Source organism: Sander lucioperca, chromosome 3, assembly GCF_008315115.2.
Source record: "Sander lucioperca isolate FBNREF2018 chromosome 3, SLUC_FBN_1.2, whole genome shotgun sequence".
Classification (NCBI taxonomy): domain Eukaryota; kingdom Metazoa; phylum Chordata; class Actinopteri; order Perciformes; family Percidae; genus Sander; species Sander lucioperca.
Window position 1 is genome coordinate 5,578,749 of NC_050175.1, and position 23,288 is coordinate 5,602,036.

General features: G+C 42.9%; 1 protein-coding gene across 1 annotated transcript in view; it reads right to left on the reverse strand.

The window, feature by feature from the left end:
* Positions 1 to 21,401, reverse strand: part of LOC116059922 (nuclear receptor ROR-alpha A-like) — a 32,968-nt gene extending 11,567 nt beyond the window's left edge. Inside the window, exons 1-5 of the mRNA XM_031313192.2 lie at positions 21,290 to 21,401; positions 9,004 to 9,089; positions 6,121 to 6,262; positions 5,032 to 5,276; positions 948 to 1,140 (exon numbers count right to left, since the gene is read on the reverse strand). Coding sequence (XP_031169052.1) covers positions 948 to 1,140; positions 5,032 to 5,276; positions 6,121 to 6,262; positions 9,004 to 9,089; positions 21,290 to 21,317 — 694 coding nt within the window. The 5' untranslated portion in view covers positions 21,318 to 21,401. The remainder of the gene's footprint in view (positions 1 to 947; positions 1,141 to 5,031; positions 5,277 to 6,120; positions 6,263 to 9,003; positions 9,090 to 21,289) is intronic.
* Positions 21,402 to 23,288: the final 1,887 nt, after the last annotated feature.

Here is a 23,288-nt window from a genome sequence, read left to right on the forward strand (position 1 = left end):
TCTAATTAAACACACTGAGCATGCATATTAATAATTTCCCACGTACAATGCACATTGCTAGCCCCACTCTGACACATTCAGGCTGCCGTAGTCTACCGTGAACACGGGAGAACGCAGTCTGAAGCAGCAAGGCATGGGCAGAATGAGAAATAAAAATCCTACCACAAATAATATACAATTTAGGAAGATGTTATATTCATAGAAGATAATAAATTATAGATGATAATAATCTTGAATTAATTAAAAATAACATAACATTTGTTTGCATTTCTTTCTGTTGACAAGAGGTGGGGCTGTGCCACCTGCCCCTAATGACCAGTCGCCACTAGGTGTTAGTACTTTTACTTAAGTAAAGGATCTGAATACTTCTTCCACCGCTGTGTGTCGCCCCGCCTCCGCAAAGCTCCGACGTACAGAGAGCAGAGGAACAGAAGACAGTAGCTGTATCTTCCCCAAAATGAAGACTGAAAAACAGAACTATTTTGGTACAAACATTTGTCAGCACTCACGGAAAATGTACCTGCATTTGGCGCTTGGCAAGTGTTCATTTCGGACGCTGTACACAACCGGTGTTCCAGTAGCAATGTGACCCGGAATTGGGGAGAAATTACCAACATCTGCAGCCAAGTTAACAGCTTTGTCTGGCGTTAGCATGTAGCTACATGTAGCAGGGTATGTAACGTAAAAACTGCAGTAGCATGCTGGCCTGGAGCAGACGACCACATATGGAAAACCAGCCCACACAGAGCCGAGAGTAGAACAAAACTGTTGAAACCCAGAGCGTTCAGAACAGTGGCTCACAGGAATATCATTTACCTCATTATTTGAAGATTTGGCCACGTTTAACATGAACATCTGACATTGTAACATTGTAGATATGACAGAAAATATGCATCTTAGGTCTCCTTTAATTAGCAGGAAAGGGTTCATCCTCTGTATTATCTTACCGAGTTCAGCCATGGATACTGTGGGTGAAGTGTCTCCGTCGCTGAAGGAGCAGTATGGGAAGAAGCCGTTATTGGATCCATTGTCACACAACGGCTCCGGTTTGATGCCGTTAATATCGAGTCCAGACTGATCCGGGGACGGCTGGATATCCAGGTAGAACCCCCGACCTTCTACTCCCCCTCCAGAGTCCGCCTGTTTGTGGAAGGGAACGTCTTAATGCAATTCAATTCAATTCAATTTTATTAATAGTATCAAATCATAACAAGAGTTATCTCAGGACACTTTACAGATAGAGTAGGTCTAGACCACACTCTATAATTTATAAAGACCCAACAATTCCAGTAATCCCCCCAAGAGCAAGCATTTAGTGCGACAGTGGCGAGGAAAAACCTGGGACAGACCCAGGCTCTTGGTTGGCGGTGTCTGACGGTGCCGGTTGGGGGTGTGATCTTACATATCATTTAAACCCAAGGTGCCCAAATTCTTTTATTTGAAGGGCCAAAATGTATCTGGGCCAAAAATAAATGTTGATGTTAAAGAATACCGTAATTCTTCGTAGGTAAAACATACGTATTTAGTAGTAGTTTACCAGCATTGTGCTTTACATTGCCATAAAACTCAGATTAGGTACTTTTTAGTTGCTTAAAATGTACGTTTCGTAGTCATTACAGTTAGGACTAGGATTGGACATCGAGAACCGATTCCTACTTGGAATCGTTTCAAAAATTACGATTCCAGTGGAATCGTTTCTTTATTGGAATCGTTTGGAGGATTTGGTTTCAAATCCGATCATCAGTTCCAAATTTAACATGTGCAAGTTTTGGTTTCCAAAGCGGCCAGGCGCTTGTTGTGTTGCGGCCTTGGAACACAGGAAGCAGCGCTCTAGTCTGGCTTTATTTTAAGTTGAAAAAGTCAAACTGCAAACCACCTTTGAATCAAAATAAAACTTTCCTTTTATTTGTGAAATAAGCATGTGACCCGTCACAATTGTTAAAATCCAAACGATGCCCAACCCTTAAGGAGCTTGCACACTGCTCCAACAAACTCCAACAAACACCAACAGTTGGGTCAGTGTGGGCCGGCCGTCTGTGTTTGTTGGCGTTTGTTGGATGGAGTTGGTAGTTTGACATGTCCAGTCTGGTCTGGTGGAGTTGGAGAATGTCGGACCAATGTCGCCCATTTTCCAACAACTGACAACATTCTAACAGCTGGAAATGCTGTCTCTAAATGGGTGTTTTTTTCTGGCAATTAGTGGAGTAACCATAGTGAGTAATTCCTCAAAAGCTTGAGGAGCAAAACGGGCAAAATTCGCAAAAGCTGGAGTATCTTCTGAGCGAAGTTCTTGACACAAATTAGGATAGACACCCTGTTTTGCATGTCCAATATCCAAGGTTTACACCACAGTCTCCTCCTGGCTCGTCTTGGTTGCCGTCTCTCCTGTACACGGCTAGCAGCTTTACAGGCCAGGTAGACCAGAACTACTTTGGCCACATTCAACAAGGTCTCCACTTTATCTATGTTTTAATAAACCAAAATTCAAATAAGAAAAGGTAGGACTAGGTGACAAAAGTCAGTCTTGTCTGTTACTGTCTGGGCAGTGTGGACTGGAAGTTGGTTTAATGAACATTATAAAGACCAACTGACAATTGCCAACAACTGGCAACTTTAGAATGTTGGAGTTTGTTGGTATTTGTTGGAGCAGTGTGCAAGCTCCTTTAGTTAGGACTTCCAGCACTTTCAAAATAAGAGGAGAATGAGCATGTCAAATGCCATGGTGGGCCAAAACAAAGGGAGCATGGCGCAAACTTGGCCCGCTGGCCCCAAATTGGGTGGCCTTGATATAAACTAAGGGATGTCCCCGACTGAGACTTTTAATTGTCGAATCAGAATTGTCAAGTCTTGCCTATCGTCGAATCATGTGGGTGGGGGGGGGGTGGCGACTGTCGGTCACAGTTAATGGACAGTCAAACTTAACCCTTGTGTTGATATTCTGTCAGCCGTGCAACTTTTAGTTTTTCTGGGTCAAAATTTAAAAGAAGTGGTGTGTCTCAAATCACGCACTTCTGTACTTATACTAGCTATTTGAGTACACTCAATCTGTCACTCGTCGAAGTGTGGTCAATGCAGTGCACTACAAGTACCCGGATGGTGCACTCATAACGGTCAAAAAGTTGAGTGTGGATCGATGGACACTTTCCACCCTCAACGGTCGCCATCTTGGCTACGTAGCGGAAGGGGCGGAGCTAACAAAAGGTGAAAAACTTTCGATAATGGCGGCCAAATACGCGACAGCGAGACCCACGGAGTATTACAAATGTAAGTTGAACATTAGTCTTTTGCTATACTTGTATAACATATAAGCCACCTTATATAGGTAGTACATAAGGCGTTGCGCGATTTGAGAAACACTCCCCCGTCAAATTTTACGCACTATGCAAGTAAGTACGTAGTGTACGAAGTGCACTTCAGTTAGTACACTAACGGAAGTGCGCGATTTGAGACACACTACAAAACTTTTTGTTGCTTTTCCCCCGATGCTTTTTGTCACTTTTTACAACGTTTGTCACTTTTCCTGATGTTTTGAAGCTTTTCCTGAAATTTTTTGTCACTTTTATTTCAACCTTCTTTTATAATTTTTTTTTCAAGTGCTATAAAATTTAATAAAACACCCAAATTCAATGAATGTAGTAAACTGATCATTTATTTTAATTGTGTAGAGCGTTGTAGGGAACCATCCACGTTACTTTTATTTGACAATGTGGCTGAAAGAAACCCAAATTTCTGATATAGAAACTTTTTGAAAATGGGTCAAATTTGACACAAGGAAACAGGAGGGTTAAATCTGTCATGGGGCGGTTGGATTTATTTACCTACTTTAGAAAGATTTATGTAAAGCTATAAAGATTTGCTACGAGACAAAACTGATTAAGAACGTTGCAGGGCAAAGTCTCAGCAGTCTGAACCGGCCCAGAGGCTCAACAAGCACCTAGAGCGACCTGGAGAGTGACTGAAGCAAGCAAGCGTCTTTAAATCAAAGCAGTGAATTAGAGAAATAAAACATTTTCACAGTTTCATCACTAGAAATGCAGCTGTAGCATGCATCTCACTATCACTAATGTTATCCACATTCATATTTAGACGCAACAAATGATATCGAGCCTCAGGTCAGCCCTATGTTCCCATAGCCCAATGGTTCCACAGCCCTATGTTCCCATAGCCCAATGGTCCCACAGCCCTATGGTCCCACAGCCCTATGTTCCCATAGCCCAATGGTCCCACAGCCCTATGGTCCCACAGCCCTATGGTCCCACAGCCCTATGTTCCCATAGCCCAATGGTCCCACAGCCCAATGGTCCCACAGCCCAATGGTCCCACAGCCCTATGGTCCCACAGCCCTATGGTCCCATAGCCCAATGGTCCCACAGCCCTATGGTCCCACAGCCCTATGTTCCCACAGCCATATGTTCCCACTTTTCTGAGAATTTTTTTTCACTGAAAATTAGGCCCTATGTTCCCACAGCCCTATGTTCCCACATTTCTAAGATTTTTCTTAAAATTAGGCCCTATGTTAGGGTTAGGATTACATTCCATCTGTAGTCCATTGCTACTGGATAATAGGTTGGGTGTTGATCAAATCTGATACAAATTTATGAATAAGGTCATGTGTGAACATAGGGCCTAATTTTGGAAAAGAATCTTAGAAATGTGGGAACATAGGCACGCTCCCAAAAAAAGCCTGACAGTCGGAAGTTAGAAGGAAGTACAAAGAGTCGTACGAAGTTCATCGTGCTATAAAGATGATACACAGTCTGATCTTGTCGCATTGGTGTAAATTGGCAGGTTTCAGAACGTTGCAGACCGGCGCGTTGCAAGTAGCTACAAGTTTACACTTGTGTTGTCCAGAATCTTTGGTCTGAACTGGACTTTACGCTGCGAAGATTCGACTGTGAGGCTGTAGATATACGGCTCTTTCCATCAAAGCATCGAATATTCCACTATTCGGGGTCACCCCTACTATAAAAAGTTGGTAATTCAATCCATTTTAGAGTGTAGTTGTTGCTCTAAAAAGTAAAAACCACAGACCTTGGACGATACAGATCCTCCTTCAGGTGAGTTTTGTTTCACGTAGCCTCCCAGCTCTTCTGACAGCTCCGTGAGGCCGAAGTGAGGGGACAGCGGCTCCGCCTCGCCCGGGCTCGGGCTGCTGAGGCTGGGGTGGGACAGGAGGAGGGGACCCTGCTGCTGCTGCTGCTGCTGGAGGCGATGTTTCTGCACCTCAGCGTACAAAGTATCCCGCTGCTTCTTGGACATGCGACCAAACTTCACAGCTGTGTTTGAGGAAAAGGAGAAGTTAACAGGTTCAGGTTACTTTATTTGTACCTGTGGGTAGGTTTGTTCTGCAGCTAGAGTATTACATCCATCAAGACACACAACTACAAAAGCACACCAAAAACTGACACAGGTACTAAAATCTAATACAAATACTTACAAATAATATATAGGGAAATATATAGTAATATAAAAGTGTAATAAAAGCATTGAAATAAATATACTCTCAAATAAAATCAACATACGAAACTAAAAATGCTCCTGTCATATTTATGCAAATATCACTAAAACTCAGTGACAGCAGCAAAGATATTTTTGTACTGCTTTGTTCTGTACCTTGGGACTTAAAACCTCCGCCGAGAGGGAAGAAGCTTAAAATCAACGTGCAAAGGGTGGGAGTCATGATTTAAAATAGAGGTAGCTATCCTCTGTAGTACAGCGCTGCAGAAGAAGGTCTGGCTAGTCCGCACAGCTTTCCGTGATGGGAGAAGAACGTTCTCTGGTTTTTTGGCATTTCTTTAAACCAATCACAGTCGTCTTGGGCGGCGCTAAGCGCAGGACGCAGGTACGGTGCCTCTGCAAAATAGCCTCTGGAAGGAACTTGTTTTGGTGGAACGTGTACGTTCAAAAGATGTTTTGGTCGTGCAACAGAAAACTCAGATAGGACAGCAACACTAAAGAGATGCCGCTGAGGTCGAGCCGAGCAGGTTCCTTTTCATTGCACTGACCAAGAACAGGCGAACATTTCTGCCCTGCTGGTTAGTCTGCCGGCTAACATCTTGCAAAATGCTGACTGCCAGATGTTTCTGCAGGTGAGAGTGTGTGCGTTTGTGTGCGTCTCACCGTCTCGGGACATGCCCAAAGCCAGACATTTCTGCAGACGGCAGTGTTGGCAGCGGTTGCGGCTCGTTCGGTCGATCAGACAGTTTTTCTGGCGAGGACACGAGTAGGCGGCGTTACTCTGCTGACTCCGCCTGAAGAAACCCTGAGAGACAAGTGAAAAGTTATATTAGTTATATTTAATAGAGTTTAGACACATGTTCAGTCAGTGACTCCATTGTCAGACACATTTAAACGGCTTTTTTAGATGTATGTTTCTCTGCTTTACTTTCCCGCCGCTATTCTACCGTTGCCCAAACCAATATCTCCTGTCTCCAAGATCCACAGTGCCTCCCATCAGCCACTCTCTCTCTCTCTCTGTCTTGTTTGAACACGGATAAATCTCCATCCGCTGCTCGTTGGCTGTGAAATGAGCCTCCAGCTGCCGACAGCAGCTGCTGCAGCAGATGCACACGCTTGTTTGTTTGGGGAACCGTTCTAACAGAAGGTTTTCTGTGCCAAATGATTGTCGTTGAATGTCTCCTCTGATTCTGTTAATGGGACTCAGACTGCGGATCGACCACAGTGTGGAGAACACCTACATCATAGGCTACTGGGATTTCTGTGTAAATGCTGGAACTATTAAAGTTAAATACAACGTTTCAGAGATGGAGAGAAAATGTTGCTAATAGTTTAGCTTCTGCCCTGAGCTTTGGGCTACATCTTTACTCCTACGTTTTCATTTTTTTGTGTTTTGAGACAAAAACGATCTCCGTCAACATCAGAGTTTTAGCTCCAATAGCAGAACTAATCTTCGTCCATATTAACATGTCTGACATCACATATCACATGACCATTCACACACACTGGCAGTGTTGGGGAGTAACGGAATACATGTACCGGCGTTACGTATTCAGAATACAAATTATGAGTAACTGTATTCCGTTACAGTTACAATTTAAATAGTTGGTATTTAGAATACAGTTACATTGTTGAAATCAATGGATTACATGACGATACTTCTCTGTTTCACGAGTTTATTCACTCTCTAAATAAATTAAGGCAACTCCATGCATTTCCCAGAAGCCCCAATATTAAAACGAAAAAATTAACTATTTGCGTGATCACTGATGGTAGGTAGAGATGGAGCCGGAACAGCACAACAGAGCCAGGGCAGGAATGCGTTTCTATCTTGGATATTCAAACAACATTTCACATTAATGAACAGGGAGAAGTTGGTAGCCAATTACACCCAACCTATTATCCAGTAGCAATGGACTACAGATGGAATGTAACCCTAACCCTAACATAGGGCCTAATTTTAAGAAAAATCTTAGAATGGTGGGAACATAGGGCTGTGGGACCATAGGGTTGTGGGAACATAGGGCTGTGGGAACATAGGGCTGTGGGACCATTGGGCTGTGGGAACATAGGGCTGTGGGACCATAGGGTTGTGGGAACATAGGGCTGTGGGAACATAGGGCTGTGGGACCATAGGGTTGTGGGAACATAGGGCTGTGGGACCATTGGGCTGTGGGAACATAGGGCTGTGGGACCATAGGGTTGTGGGAACATAGGGCTGTGGGAACATAGGGCTGTGGGACCATAGGGTTGTGGGAACATAGGGCTGTGGGAACATAGGGCTGTGGGAACGTAAGTCTGTGGGACCATAGGGTTGTGGGACCATTGGGCTGTGGGACCATAGGGTTGTGGGACCATTGGGCTGTGGGACCATAGGGCTGTGGGAACATAGGGCTGTGGGAACATAGGACTGTGGGACCATTGGGCTGTGGGAACATAGGGCTGTGGGAACATAGGGCTGTGGTAACATAGGGCTGTGGGAACATTGGGCTGTGGGACCATTGGGCTGTGGGACCATTGGGCTGTGGGAACATAGGACTGTGGGACCATTGGGCTGTGGGAACATAGGGCTGTGGGAACATAGGGCTGTGGGAACATAGGACTGTGGGACCATTGGGCTGTGGGAACATAGGGCTGTGGGACCATTGGGCTGTGGGAACATAGGGCTGTGGGACCATAGGGCTGTGGGACCATTGGGCTGTGGGAACATAGGGCTGTGGGACCATAGGGCTGTGGGAACATAGGGCTGTGGGACCATAGGGCTGTGGGAACATAGGGCTGTGGGACCATTGGGCTGTGGGAACATAGGGCTGTGGTAACATTGGGCTGTGGTAACATAGGACTGTGGGAACATTGGGCTGTGGGACCATTGGGCTGTGGGACCATTGGGCTGTGGTAACATTGGGCTATGGGACCATTGGGCTGTGGGACCATTGGGCTGTGGGAACATTGGGCTGTGGGAACATTGGGCTGTGGTAACATTGGGCTGTGGGAACATTGGGCTGTGGGAACATTGGGCTGTGGTAACATTGGGCTGTGGGAACATTGGGCTGTGGGAACATAGGGCTGACCCCGGTGTTACAATTTGTCCATTTACCCAATGTGGAAATAATACATAAAACATCATAACATTTTCATTCTAACCCTAAAAACAACGTCATTGAACTGAATAACATCTTGTGAGCCTTAAAATGACCAAACAGATGGAAGGAATGTTTACAACATAAATCCAACCACTGATGTTTAATTGATTTTTTATGTGACACCAGGTCCACGTTCAGCCCCGACAAAACGTAGCAACACGTTTTTAAAAAAACTGAAACGGGGGTGCGTTGAACACCCTGTTGTGTGCGCTCTGCCTTTTTATTACCACGAGTTTACAGACACGTCTCTGCTGATTGGCCATCACCTGTCTCACAGCCAATAAACGTGAGACACGCCCACCAAACGAGAGAAAACATAACTCAAAGCCGTTGCACGCCGTTCCGAGGGAACATGTCGTTCAACCAGGAAGTGAGATGATGAAGAGGAGAGGGCGGGGCTTACCTTACAGCCCTCGCAGGTGATCACCCCGTAGTGAATCCCTGATGATTTATCTCCACAGATCTTACAGGGAATGATTTCAATCTGAGCTACAGACACACAGAGAGAGAAAATAAAGGGTCAGGATCACACACTCTGTCAGCAGCTAATTTCGAACGACTTAAAACGACTTTTATAAACACATCTTTGACATGTCTTCAGGGACGTTTCTTGTTACATATTGGCAAACAAATGTGCAGATATTGATTTATCTGTGACAGCAACAGCAGTTGTTCACTCTTTGTTCCCTGTTTTAGTTAAAGTGAAGGTTTCTCAGCAGCTCCGACTGAATCTGAACACACCGACTGACTGTGTATTATACACTCAGCAGCTTGTATACTGACAGCTCGGCTCTGAGCGGTTATATTTAGCACAGGGAAGTTATGTAAGAGTGCAGTCACAGACACACACACACACACACACACACACACACACACACACACACACACACTACAAACAAGATACTGTATAAAGAAGTCTTGAGTCTCCCAGCTGTTTGTCTGCAGCAGAGAAACACTCTTTTTGTCTGGTTTTTGTCCAGTTTCTGTTAAACAACAGAACATGCTTATGTTGGATTTAAACCACCAACCACTTCTACGCCAACAACCTTCTGTTCTGTAATATCCATTCGGAAAAAAATTAATTTGACACATTTTGTTGTCTACATCGGAGTGTGTGTTTGTGTGTGTGTGTGTGTGTGTGTAGTTAGCTTGTACAAAGCTATAAATGTTGCCATTAAGACAGCACAAAGTGCCATTTACACTCCTTTACGTGTGCATGTGGACAGAACATCAACTCAACATTGTGAATAATCTTTATTAAGAAGAAACAAAAATATTCAGAATATTTTATCTGACCTTGCTATTGTCAGGAATATGTATAGAATGATAACTTAACTGAGACTAGCCTCCCCTGAAAAACGCTCCCAGAGGTTGTTTGTTCAAGCAGCAATTACAACACATTTATGTTCATAGTAGTGGCGCCCTTTAGCGGCTGTAGTAGTTATGACAGGACCAAAACAGGAAGTAAGGTGAGGCTGCAAAATAGGCTCGGAAGGAACTTGTTTTGGTGGAACGTGTACGTTCAAAAGTAGTTTTAGTCGTGCAACAGAAAACTCTGATTGGACAGATAGTCTAGCTAGCTGTCTGGATTTACCCTGCAGAGATCTGAGGAGCAGTTAACCATAGTCCTCACAAATCCATTTATTTTTCCGTTTAAAATGCCAACACAAAGAAAGAGGAAGGCGATGGATATCCGGCCTAAATGAGTGAAATCCGGCGGATTTTCTGGCGGCAACGGAGCAATTCTGGAAGTGGAACGTCAAGGATATACTATTACTATATACTCACTAGAAATGTAACTGTAGCAAGCATCTCACTATCACTAATGTTATCCATGTTCATATTAAGATGCAACCAATAATATCGAAATGAAATATTCAGCTACAAAAAGCCTGTAAGTTCGAACGGAAGAACAAAGAGTTGTTGTTTTGGAGATGATACACCGTCCCGTCTCATTGGTGTGAACAGGCAGGTTTCCACTCGTCTGGTCCTGAACTCTGCTTTACGTTCAAAACCGCGACCGTTACCTATACTGGACACATACTATACTATGACTTTGTTATCACTTTTTTCTCTCTGGTTTAATTATGATGATGAAAAACGCTCCCGTGGGTCGTATTAGAGGGTAGGAACAACTAACGTGTGGTTTGGAGGGCTGGTTGCAGAAAAACATGCTATATCGTGACATTGTCGTCAAGCTATAGACGTCCCTTCTCTGATAGGAAGACACTTGCCAGGTTTTCCTGTCCCCTCTTTTTTTAAATGAATATCTTTTTCATTTTTCAAAATGATCAAAAACGGTGGCCAACAGTGTAGGATTGTAGTCCTCTGTTGGCTATATAAACGTGTATCTGTGTTTGTCTTGCTCCAGCAACCACTCTGAACCAGACCAAATTTTCCTTAAAAAAAAGTAATTTTTATAATGTTAACTACACATATGAAATAATATCTCAATAAAGTTTATTGAACTGAAGCATGTTGATAATACAACAGTGATTTATTTCAGATATTGTAGACGTTTTGGCATTTACTAATGTTCAAAGTGAACCACAAATGAAAAGCACAATGTGAAGCACAAATACCACACACACACACACACACACACACACACAGATACACACACACACACACACACACCACAGTAATTAGCTCTCTGAGTGTTAATCCCGTCTGAATTCTACATTTCAATATCAAAGACGCTGCTCAAAAAAGCCACAGTCTGAAATTAGAACTGATGAGAGAGCAGCAGATATTTTTACACTCCGCCGCGAACACAAACATCTGCTTTGTTTTTCAGGCCCACCGTGAAGAGGCCTTTTATCTTTCTATTTCCGACAAGAGAAACTAAAGCGTGATGGAGACAGGAAGAAGACAGGAAGTCTGTGACGGAAGTTAACCTGCTGTTGCGTTGGTTTCAATTAACATTCAATGAAAAAAACTTTGCACTTTCTTTCTCATTATGAAACATCTCAGGTGGAAAGTGGTATGAATGAACATTGGAAATCAGGATTTGTAACATCCCTTACATCCGTAATTAAGTAATTACTCAGTCAATGAATCAGTAATTAAGTAAATGAAAATATGAGATTGTTCCTCCTTCTTGGAACAGGAGATCAGAGGCAATTTTTTCACAGTCTATAGAGCTCAACAGTGACCGGCCACTTTTTTAACGGCTCTGGTGCCGGAAATGTTTTTCCCCGTTCAATATCTCCCTTGACTTTTCATTAAATGCTGATATAAATAGTTTTAAAACTGAGACCAAGCCAACCAGCTACCAGATGAATCGTGACCATAGAACATTTGATTCAGCGCAAAATAAAATTTTGAAATCAGCAAAAAAAGGCAAAGGTGAAAGAGATGCCGTAAAGATTTCTAAGGTAACAGCGAGCTCCACTAATTAGAGAAGTCGCTGTTATAGTGCGTGTCAACTGTGGCGTTTTTTGACAGCTGGGATCGTCCCTCTTCTTCCCAGCATTGGACACTTAGGGCCCTATTTTAACAATCTAAGCGCACGGCGTGAAGCACCTGGCGCAGGTGCGTTTAGGGCGGAAAAAAGGGTCCGGGCGCATGATTCAAAAGGGTTGTACTTAGTGTCTTCATTAATTCATAGGTGTGTTTTGGGCGTAACATGCAATCAACCAATCAGAGATCATCTCCCATTCCCTTTAAAAGCCAAAGGATTTGCTGAGCAGGAAGGAGAGATTTTCAGGAGAAGAAACTGATCTGCTCGTGCGTGAACACACACCTGAACACACCTCCCTGTAAGACCAGCACGCCCAGAATGCACCTGAACACACCTCCCTGTAAGACCAGCACGCCCAGAATGCACCTGAACACACCTCCCTGTAAGACCAGCACGCCCAGAATGCACCTGAACACACCTCCCTGTAAGACCAGTATGCCCATGGGCCACAGATGGGCGCAGGTGCATTTGCTGTTTAAACAACGTTTACGCTGGACGGGAAATTGACAACTGCGTTGGTCTTAAACTAGCAAAGACACTTGCGTCGGGCTTTGCGCTGCAGCGGGTGCGAGATAGGACCCTTGATGTTCTCGCCACAAGCAGTTATCAGTTTGTCTTCAATGATCACTGCCAAGCAATGAAAACAGGCTCCGCCCTCCTTCAACTGCAATGGCTTCACCTGATTGGCCGAACGCTTCACTCATTGGGCTTTCGGCTCCCGGATTTAAAAAAAGACCAACATGGCGGCTCGTTTTGGAAACCTTCTCTTATTTTACAAAAATGGTTCACCGAAATGTGTTTCTGAAAACATTTTATGTGAGAAATAAGCTGCAGTTGCTGAATCTGTCTTTCAGTTTAGATTGACGAAGGTCAGTTTAAAAGATTTTCGTGAGTTTTTAAGAGGCATAAAGTAGCCTGGATTCAACTTTATTTAAATGTGGAGCGGGTGACTCGACGCCCAGACTCTCAAAAGTCCCTGCGACATTCCCAGAATGCATTTCAAGGCTGCTTACATAGACATGAAAATTACGCTTGCCAGTGGACACATACCTTTACGCTTATGATTATGGGTAGTGTACTTTCCCATGAAATCACGAATAAAAAGGTTGATTTCATACGGACTTGTGGCTTCTATAAAGCAGAATCCTTTGTTTCACAATCTCACAGCTCGTGGTCGGTCTACTTTGGATGGTTTAGACATTATGGCTGTTAATCTAAATCCTTATGAAGAATAACAGGATGTTGTGGGGGGAACCACACTGTTGAGCTCTATGATCAATACCTGATTGTGTGTTCTGACTTTGAATGTCTTAGTGCTCATCAGTTCTGTGGCTGAACAGATGACTGACGCTCATGATTTAGTGGTGCACACAAGCTGTGGTGCACTTTTATTTTCTTCAGCAGGATAAAGTGCCTTATCGTGGTTCGGCAGGTTCTTAAATCTCCTCGTCCAGCTTCCCCAGAATCTCAGTGCGGATGTGATAAAGACAGACATATGGCAGCGCACATGAAAAACCAACACTCATTCATCCTGTCAGCAGATGAAGCAACAGCTTGTTCAACAGCCACAGTTGGCGGTTTGCTTAGTCATCTCTCCAGCAGGTGGGAACAGTTATCTCCAGATTGTGAGTTTCTTTATGATTACATAGATACAGGTTGACATCACGCTCAGCAACAAACTCAACATATTTAGACTTCTGTCCAGAGTTCAGAGAGCTTTACTGTCCCTAAAGGGGAATTTAATATGCAGTTGGCAGTACAAAAAAACAACAAAACAACCAACAGATTACCAGACATTTTATCACCTAAAAGTGAACAGTGTCAAATTAAAATGAGTGTCTGAAAAACAAGGAGAGATTTCTAAAAGTGTCATTAAGAAGGCCTAAGGCACAAATAAAAACTGTGCACTCAAGAGTTGTGCAAGTTAATACCTCTAATTGCAAAGGAACCTGTTTGTTTTTTGCTCTAGGGAGCCTATGTCTCGACCCAGAGGGAAGAGGAACGAGGTAGGGGCTTTCACACCTACCCTGCTTTGTACGACTTAGACTTTCAGCCTTTAAGTTTGATATGAACCAAAACTACAGGTGTGAAACTTCCTCTAGTCCGGACCAAACAGCTGATATTTGGTCCGACCAAAAGAGGTAGTCTCGCTCCAGATCAAACTGAACCATGGTCCGGTTAGTTTCTAGTGTGAATTTTTTGGATGGTTTAGACTTTTGGACCAAATACAGGAAGCTCTGGCAGGCTGTCATCGTGTTAAAAGACCAGGGAAGCTTCTTTAAGGAACAGCTCAGAGCTTAGTGTATAGGCCACGTGAGAGAGAGAGAGAGAGAGAGAGAGAGAGAGAGAGAGAGAGAGAGAGAGAGAGAGATGGGAATGCGCTCAGAGCAGACAGCTGTCGGCTATCAGAGCAGATAATAAAGCAGCATTTTACTTGTTAAGTGGAAGTAAATGTACAGTGTACGACAGGATGTAGTTATGTCATGTATAGTCTCGCATTGCCAGGTCTGGCTAGTCCACACAGCATTCTGGGATGGGAGAGAAACGTGCTCTGGTTTTTATTAGCATTTCTTGAAACCAATCACAATCATCTTGGTCGGTGCTAAGCTCCGGACGGAGCCACGGTGCCTCTGCTAAACAGCCTCAGGAAATAACTTGTTTTGGTGGATGTGTAGTCCTAGTTAATCCCACGGAGTTTAAAACTACAACATAAAGAAAGCAGAAGGTAACGGACTTCCGGCCAAATTTTTGGCAGCACCGGAGCAATCCGGTTAGTGGAACGTCGTGGATATAGACTATGTCATGCATAGTTCTTCTGTGCACTTGCATAACTGCAATGTAAAACCAAAACTAACCGGATCAAATGCATACAACGTAACAAAAAGCATGAAGCTTGGTCCGGACGTTGGTCCGAGGGAGAGGGGCAGCCCCTACTGATGTTTGCTGCTGTTTGTCTGTCATACCATAAAAACAGAAAACATTTCTGTACCTGGACGATCTCGTAGAAAACAGACGTTTCAGCTCAGAGGACGTCTCTTGTACCTCTGCTTCTCCGTCCTCTACAGAGTGCTGACACGAACTGTGTGTGGCGATTGAAACCATATTATGCATATTAGTAATTATATTCAGAGCTCCATATGAACACTTGAACCTTGCAGAGTTTTCCCCGTGGACGCTGCAGACGCTCGCCGTGTAGATACCGCTGTTTAATGCGTAATTAGCAGCCGTGCTACGTGAAGGCTAATGAGTTGGAAGAATTTCATGAGAGCCACTGCCAGTTACTGTGTTTACTTCAAAAATGCTAAGGCTCAGGCAAAATAAATCCCTGATGGCTAAATTATCTGAAACGCAGAGTTAAAAAACAATCAAATTAAAAAAAAAAAAAAAAAAAAAAAAACTGGATCAAACAGGAGCAGAGAGGAGTGCCGTTCAGCCAAAGGGCTTTTGAAATATGTCAAGGTTTGGTTGGGAAATGTAAAGCCACCATTGTCCACCCCCCATCCTCCTTTTTTCTCTTCTGTTGCAGCTGAAGTTTAGTTCAAGTGTAGTCTGGATCAACGGAAGATCATTTCCAGCCTTAGGCTCTATCCTTCTGCTCTTTGTGTGTTGCTGTCGACAGGAAAACAACACAAACTTCGAGCTAGCAAGCTAGACCCTGAAAAAATGTTGGTCGTGCAACAAGGAAGGCCTGCTTAGTTCTTTCGGGGAATGGTAAAGATTTGCAAAGAATATGTTTAGGGCATTTCTTCTCTAACAGGAACATTTTGGGGCAGATTGGTGGGATTGCTGTGGACGAAGTACACACGGAGATACACTGGTAAGAGCTTATTTAAAGGTCCTATAACATGCTGCTTTTTGGATGCTTTTATATAGGCCTTAGTGGTCCCCTAATACTGTATCTGAAGTCTCTTTATATAGGCCTTAGTGGTCCCCTAATACTGTATCTGAAGTCTCTTTTATATAGACCTTAGTGGTCCTCTAATACTGTATCTGAAGTCTCTTTATATAGACCTTAGTGGTCCCCTAATACTGTATCTGTATCTGAAATTAAAGCCTTGGTGCAGAATTACATTCCATCAAACATCTCTCCATCAAACTTTGTTTACTTTCACGTCATGAACGTAAAACCAAACAGACCGGAGGCCGAAGGAAACACATGCAGCAGCTGCACAACTAAGAAGAGTCGGACTGATGCTCGTCATTTTGCAGCCATTTCTTCACATGTTTTAGTGGCTGGGGTAGAAGTGATGTCGCCAGTGATGTCACCTCCTCTGATGCCACCCACCCCCCCCTGCATAGAAACAGTTTAATAATCTCCTGGCTGTTGTAATCCTGTGACATAACAGGCTGGCTGAACGCCTCCTGCAGCACTTACTCTCAGACTGTGGCGCTGTACCAGACAGATTTTTTAACTTGTCAATCAGATGTATTTGTCTTTTAATATTCTTGAGACTAATAAACTGAGACTTTCTTGACTTGGAAAATGATCTTATAAATTGACGAACATCATATGTGTAATTCATGGCTCAATTCAAATGGGATCAAAACATAATTTGTCTCTCTCCATTTACTACCGGACATATGTTTTCCAAATTAAGGTCCCGTGGCGGCCCACCGGAAAGTGAGGGACTTCGCCTCTCTATTCCTATACAGCTCTCCAACAATACATTTGTATGTATATATAGCTACAGATATTATCTGGCCCCAAATAAAACCAAAAATGTAATCTCTAGGTGTCATGATTCAGAGAAATGGCGGACCCAAAAATGCAGAGACGACGGGGCAGTGTTAAGTTCAAAGATTTAATAAATAAAAAGGGTTACAAAAAGGGTCTTTTTAGCAAAGCTTTTGGTCCCCTTTAGAATTTTAGAATTTTTTCTTTTTTTGTTTCTTTTCTTTGTTGTATTTTAAACTGCTTATTTATTTATTTATTTATTTTTGTTGTGTTTCTAACCTGTAGCACTTTGAGATCTTTGATGAAAAGTGCATTATAAATTAAATGTATTATTATTATTATTATTATTATTATTTATTATTAAAAGAGTCCTGAAGTAAGCAGGCAAAAATAGTTCAAGAAAATGTTGAGGAAGCCAAAGGACCAGGAATCAAAATAAACTGGAACACCGAGACAACCGGGGTAGAAATATATACACACACACACACACACACACACACACACACACACACACAATACAATGATCTGACAACAGTCAAAGACAACACAGAGACTAAATACACACGGTAACGAGGGTGAAACAAGGGACAGGTGACACGAGGGCTCAGGAAAAGGTGAAACACATCAGGGTGGGGCAGACAATCACAAAGGCGGGAAAACACAAGGCAGGAAGTACAACAAGACATGACACGGGAGAAAACAGACTACAAAATAAAACAGGAAACAGAAACATAAAACATACACAACTATGAAAACAGGGTAAAATGCAACTAGGGTTGGGTATCTATTGTTTTTTTTCTGATACCGGTGCTAAAGCAGTACTTTTAAAACAGTGCCGGTGCCTAAACGGTGCCTGAACAGATACTTTTTAAGAAAGTTAAAAAAAAGAAGGGTACTAAACAACAGTCTGCAACATTTAAGAACAACTTGTTTATTACTACGGCCATATGGTCAAAATTAAATGATTTAATAGTAATGTAATAACTATAACTTATAATAAACAATCACTTATTTCACCAGTAAATTGCTGTTGAATGACAAAAACAACCACCAGATGGGAAAAGGGTATTTTACATTAACTTTGAATGCACCGCGAGGCTGTAGGTTACCAGTTTCAGTGAATGCACCGTCTGTGTTTCTCCGACGTCGTCATCTGCTGCTGCAGAGCAGACTGTTGAAATACAGTCACACTTTACACTGTTTAACGTTAGCTGTCAGCATTTAACCTGTTTAATCCAGCTGCTAGCTAAAGCTAGGCTAACGTTACCTGCTGTTGAGTGGAGTGGAAAGTCAGGCACCGAAATAAGGCACCCAAATGTTCGTTCTTATTCGTCTCGTTACTACCGTTTAGGTCGGAACCGGTGCCCTGTTGGCACCGCGTTTCGGTACCCAACCCTAAATGCAACAGAAAACACAAGAGACAGTAAAAAACAAGGAAGCGGGGAATAAATTAGCAAAATAAAACAAGAAAAACTATAACAGAAAATCGCACCCATGACACTACCATCCCTGAAAGTTTCACTTGTACGGTTTAGGCTGCAGAACCACTTTTACCTACGGAAAAATAAAAATAAGAATAATCTTAGCGATTACAATGTGGTTCCCAGCTCCGCTGGTACTGGGAACGGGAGCGTTCCTATGTTCCCACATTTCCTTTTTCATTAATTTGTATCAGATTTTATCCCCTTTCTCCCAATTTGGTAGCTAATTATCCAGTAGCAATGGACTACAGAAGGAATGTAGCTTTTAGCTAAATCTGATAACTAACCCTAACCCTGGGAACATAGGGCCTGATTTTCAGTGAAAAAAAAATTCTTAGAAATGTAGCTCAGTGCAAATTCTTTCAGGAAGACCTAACAAATAATCAGTCTCTCCTAAAGCGAATCAGCGCTTGAGGCGCTCTCCTTCTAATAATCCAATCAGGAACGGCCAAAGATTCCATAGGCCAATCACAGCGTCTCAACACTGTTTTAAAAGCGCTTTCTCTCCCTGTGCTATCAGCTGTCATTTCAGAAAGGCGTCGTCCCTCCTCCTCCCCTTCCACCTCCTGTCCTGTAACTCCAGTGCCTCCTCGGTCTGGTCTTCCGGCCCTTCCCCACCGCCACCGGGGTCTGGATTCCATCGGGGGGTTACGTCATGGTTCCCTACCCCTATATTAAATGTATTAATATATCAAATGTATTAATACAAATGTATTAATATAACGATGGAGTTCAATCTCCAATACTATGTTCAAATTATGCTCTTGTTCAATAAAACATTTTGCATATCTGCAAACAGTCTCTCCTGATTGAAATGTGGGGAACATAGGTCTGACCCCCTGGGAACCGCGTTGCCTTACATGCTTGGGTTCCCAGCCCCTTCGGGCTTGGACCCCTAATAGTTCCTTCAGTTTCAATATGGCCTTCGCCGACGATGTCGGTGCTCGGGCCCTAGCTACTCTGAAACTTAACATATAAAAACTAAATATTTCTGAAAAACCAAAACTAAACCAAAACTAGCAAACACACTAACTAAAAAAAACTAACTAAACTGAAATCCAAAAGTCAAAACAAATTACTTCCTGCTTTGCTCCCATCATAGTCTATATCCTCAACGTTCCACTTCCGGGGATTGCTCCGGTGCCGCAGGAAATTCCGCCGGATGCATGTCTTTTCCATTTCCTTCCTCTGTCTCTGTGTTGGCGTTCTAACCTCTGGTGGATTTGTGAGGACTATGGTTAACTGCTCCTCAGATCTCTGCAGGGTAAATCCAGACAGCTAGCTAGACTATCTGTCCAATCTGAGTGTTCTCTCGCACGACTATTTTGCAGCGGCTCCATGCCGAGCTTAGCACCACCCGTGACGATTGCGATTGGTTTGAAGAAATGGCAATAAACCAGAGTATGTTTTTCTCTCATGCGAGAATGCTGTGTGGACTAGCCAGACCTTCCTCCGCTCCACAGCGTGTGAATGGTCTGGCAAAGCGAGACTACTCCTGTCATAATTACTACGACCACTAGAGGGCACCGTCACTATAAACTTAAAGATGAGTCTTAATTGCTGCTTGAACCAGTGGTGTAGTCTGAGGTATTGTAGTGGGTATACTGTACTGTATATATATATATATATATATATATATATATATATATATATATATATATATATGGCTAAAATCTGCCTTTTGGGGGGGGGCATATCATAGTAGGGGGTCTGGGTGTCCTCCCCCAGGGAAGTTTTGAGCATCAACGACTTAATTTCCTGTATTCGGATACACTTTGATGCACCAATTTACGGTGGAAATACCTTTATTTATCCTATGCGAAGAAGAAAAACACAGATGACAATTCAAAATATATCAAAAATATAATGGAAAGTATGTTTTAGCGTGTCATTGGGCATTTTTAAGTGGGTATGTGGAAATCCTGGAGCTTTCTTAGTGGGTATACTGTGTATACCTGCGTATCACGTAGACCACACCACTGGCTTGAACGCACAACTTATGGGAGCGTTTTTTTCGGGGGATGACAGTCTGTATTGATGCCTGTGTAAAATGTCATGACAATAGTTGTTGAGATATATGGTTACAAAATGTAACTTATAACTGAGCATTGATCTTTGGATTCCGTTTATACTAACTATATTTTCTATGTAATGTAAGGAGGAGGGTACAGGCATTTATTGCAGCTGTGTGTGTATTTTAAATAAACATCCTTTGATGACCGGACTAAAACCTCGTCAGGTTTCATCCTGACAACCGACTTTTATTGACTCAAATTGTCACATTTCATTCATCCGTGTTTCACAACCTCCTCCTCTCCTCATCTCCTCTCATATAACATTCCTTTACAGTGCAACTCACTTGGCCGTCCGTTCCCAAAATAGTATTCACGCGATGAGTGAAGGCGTCATGTTTCCAGACTCAGACACAGTAAACAGAGGAACGCATGTACACAGACTCAACACTGAAACTAATTCTTCACCAAACACAGCTGCACACACTGACAGTGCTGTTACTGATATCTGTTTAAAGAACACATGTATACAGAGACGCTTTCAGGGGGAAAAACACAGACAGAGTGGAGCATCCTCTTGGACGGAGAAACATCCTGGACTAGAGCTGCAAAGAAATTTACTGATTCCAGTTTTTTAGATGTGAATATCTTCTAGTTTCTTCTCTCCTCTGTGACAGTAAACTGAATGTCTTTGAGTTGTGGACAAAAACAAGACATTTGAGGACGTCATCTTAGACTTTGGGAAACACTACTGGACACTTTTCACCCTTTTTGTGAAATGTTTAGAGACCAAACAACTCATCCATTCATCGAGAAAACAGTCTACAGATTAATCGACAGTGAAAATAATCATTAGTTGCCCTATCTTGGACAGAAAAAAGAAAACTTAAGAAAACGGTAAACTGAAATTAAATTAAGATATGAAGATAATAAACATGGAAGTGTTATGCTTCAGGATGGATCATGACAAAAGCTCACACACATTGAAATACAGAGAGAGACCAACACACACACACACACACACACACACACACACACACAGTTATTTTAAATCTTACCTTTCATGGCAGAAATCACAAAATACATATTTATAATCCAGACTCATGCAGAGAGCAGTAACAGTGTGTGTGTTCAGCTGCAGCTCTCTCTCTTAGCTCTGTCATCCTCGGCTGCACCACATGAGGAGCCATGTGACCGTGACATCAGTCTGCCCCCTCCCCTCCCCTGGCCCCTCTGACTGACTTGGCTGTCAGCCAATGAGGCAGCTCCAAAAGTTTTAGTTCAAATTCACGTTAAAAGACAATTCCAACAGTCATTTTTTCCCCATTTTCCTTTTTTTTTAAGATTTATAAACTGATGCTTTGAAGGAATTGTCTGACATGTTGGGAAAATATGCTGAAAGATAGATGAGAAGGTTTATATCACTCTCTTTGGCTGCTTCCCAAGTGTCTTATTTGATATCTCCTCGCTTGAACTGGAAGTCATTCAGTCCCTCCTTCTTGAAAGCCGTCTCAAAGCTCTTATTCCTGCCCTGAGGAGCTAGGATGGAGGATGGAGGATGGAGGAGGGATCTCTGAGGAGCTATGAGTGAGGATACATGAGTGCAGCCTTCCTGAGAGCCGTGCAGCTGAAACCCGCTGCCAATTCCGCCCACACAGCTGACGAATATACATGACGCTTGGGAGGAAAGGACGTCTCATCCATGGATGTATTAAGAGAACTGGATCCAGTGTTCGGCGGGAAGCCCCGTACGTTCCAATGAGAGTGCTCAAAAGCGCATAAAGCAAACATGGAGCTCGGCTCTTCCGCATTGTTGGCCCATAACGCTGGTTGGCTCACGATGGACATGCGCACTAGCAACAATTTGTTTGTGTTGTCGTAGCAACCGGTAGCAACATGCGCGTTCATGAGCTTCTCTGTCGTGTCTCTTACAAGTGGCGAACTCATGAACTCGCCGTTTTCATTGTCTAAAATATTCACTAACGTTAAACACTGTGTCTTCGTTGTTCCCTATCGTTTACATGCTTAGCTAAATAAACGATAGATGTATAGCTAGACAACCAAGGAGATTTAATAATTATGTTGTGCTACTAGCTAGCTAGCTAGCTAATAACTAGCACTAGCAGTTAGCATGCAGTTTGGTGCATACATAATTAACGGTGCCTGAACCGATACTTTTTAAGAAAGTAAAAAAAGAAAAGAAAACAAAGGGTACTAAACAACAGTTGGTGACATTAAAGAACGGCTTGTTTATTGCTAAGGCCATATGGTCAAAATTAAATGTTGTTAACATTAATAGTTATACATTAATAATAATGTATAACAATAACAATAACTTATTTCACTAGTAAATTGCTGTTGAACGACAAAAACAACCACCAAGGACATTTACAATAACTTCAAATACACCACGAAGCTGTAGTTTACCAGTTTCATTGAACGCACCGTCTGTGTTGTTTTTCTGACGGCAGCTCGGCAGCTGCAGATTGTTACATCCCGCTGTTGAGTCACAGTCCTCTACAGTAAAACACAGTCACACTTTACACCGTTCAGCGTTAGCTGTCAGCATTTTAACCGGGTTTAATCCAGCTACTAGCTAGCGGTAGGCTAACGTTAGCTGCTATCGAGTATAGTGTTAACTAGCTAGCGGTAGGCTAACGTTAGCTGCTGTCGAGTATAGTGTTAACTAGCTAGCGGTAGGCTAACGTTAGCTGCTATCGAGTATAGCGTTAACTAGCTAGCGGTAGGCTAACGTTAGCTGCTATCGAGTATAGTGTTAACTAGCTAGTGGTAGGCTAACGTTAGCTGCTGTTGAGTATAGTGTTAACTAGCTAGCGGTAGGCTAACGTTAGCTGCTATCGAGTATAGTGTTAACTAGCTAGCGGTAGGCTAACGTTAGCTGCTATCGAGTATAGTGTTAACTAGCTAGCGGTAGGCTAACGTTAGCTGCTGTTGAGTATAGTGTTAACTAGCGTCACATGCAGCAGTGTTTGTGTTGCCTGTATCGTCTTCAGAGCATCAAAGAGAAGAGCAGACATATCAGTGGCACCAGATTTC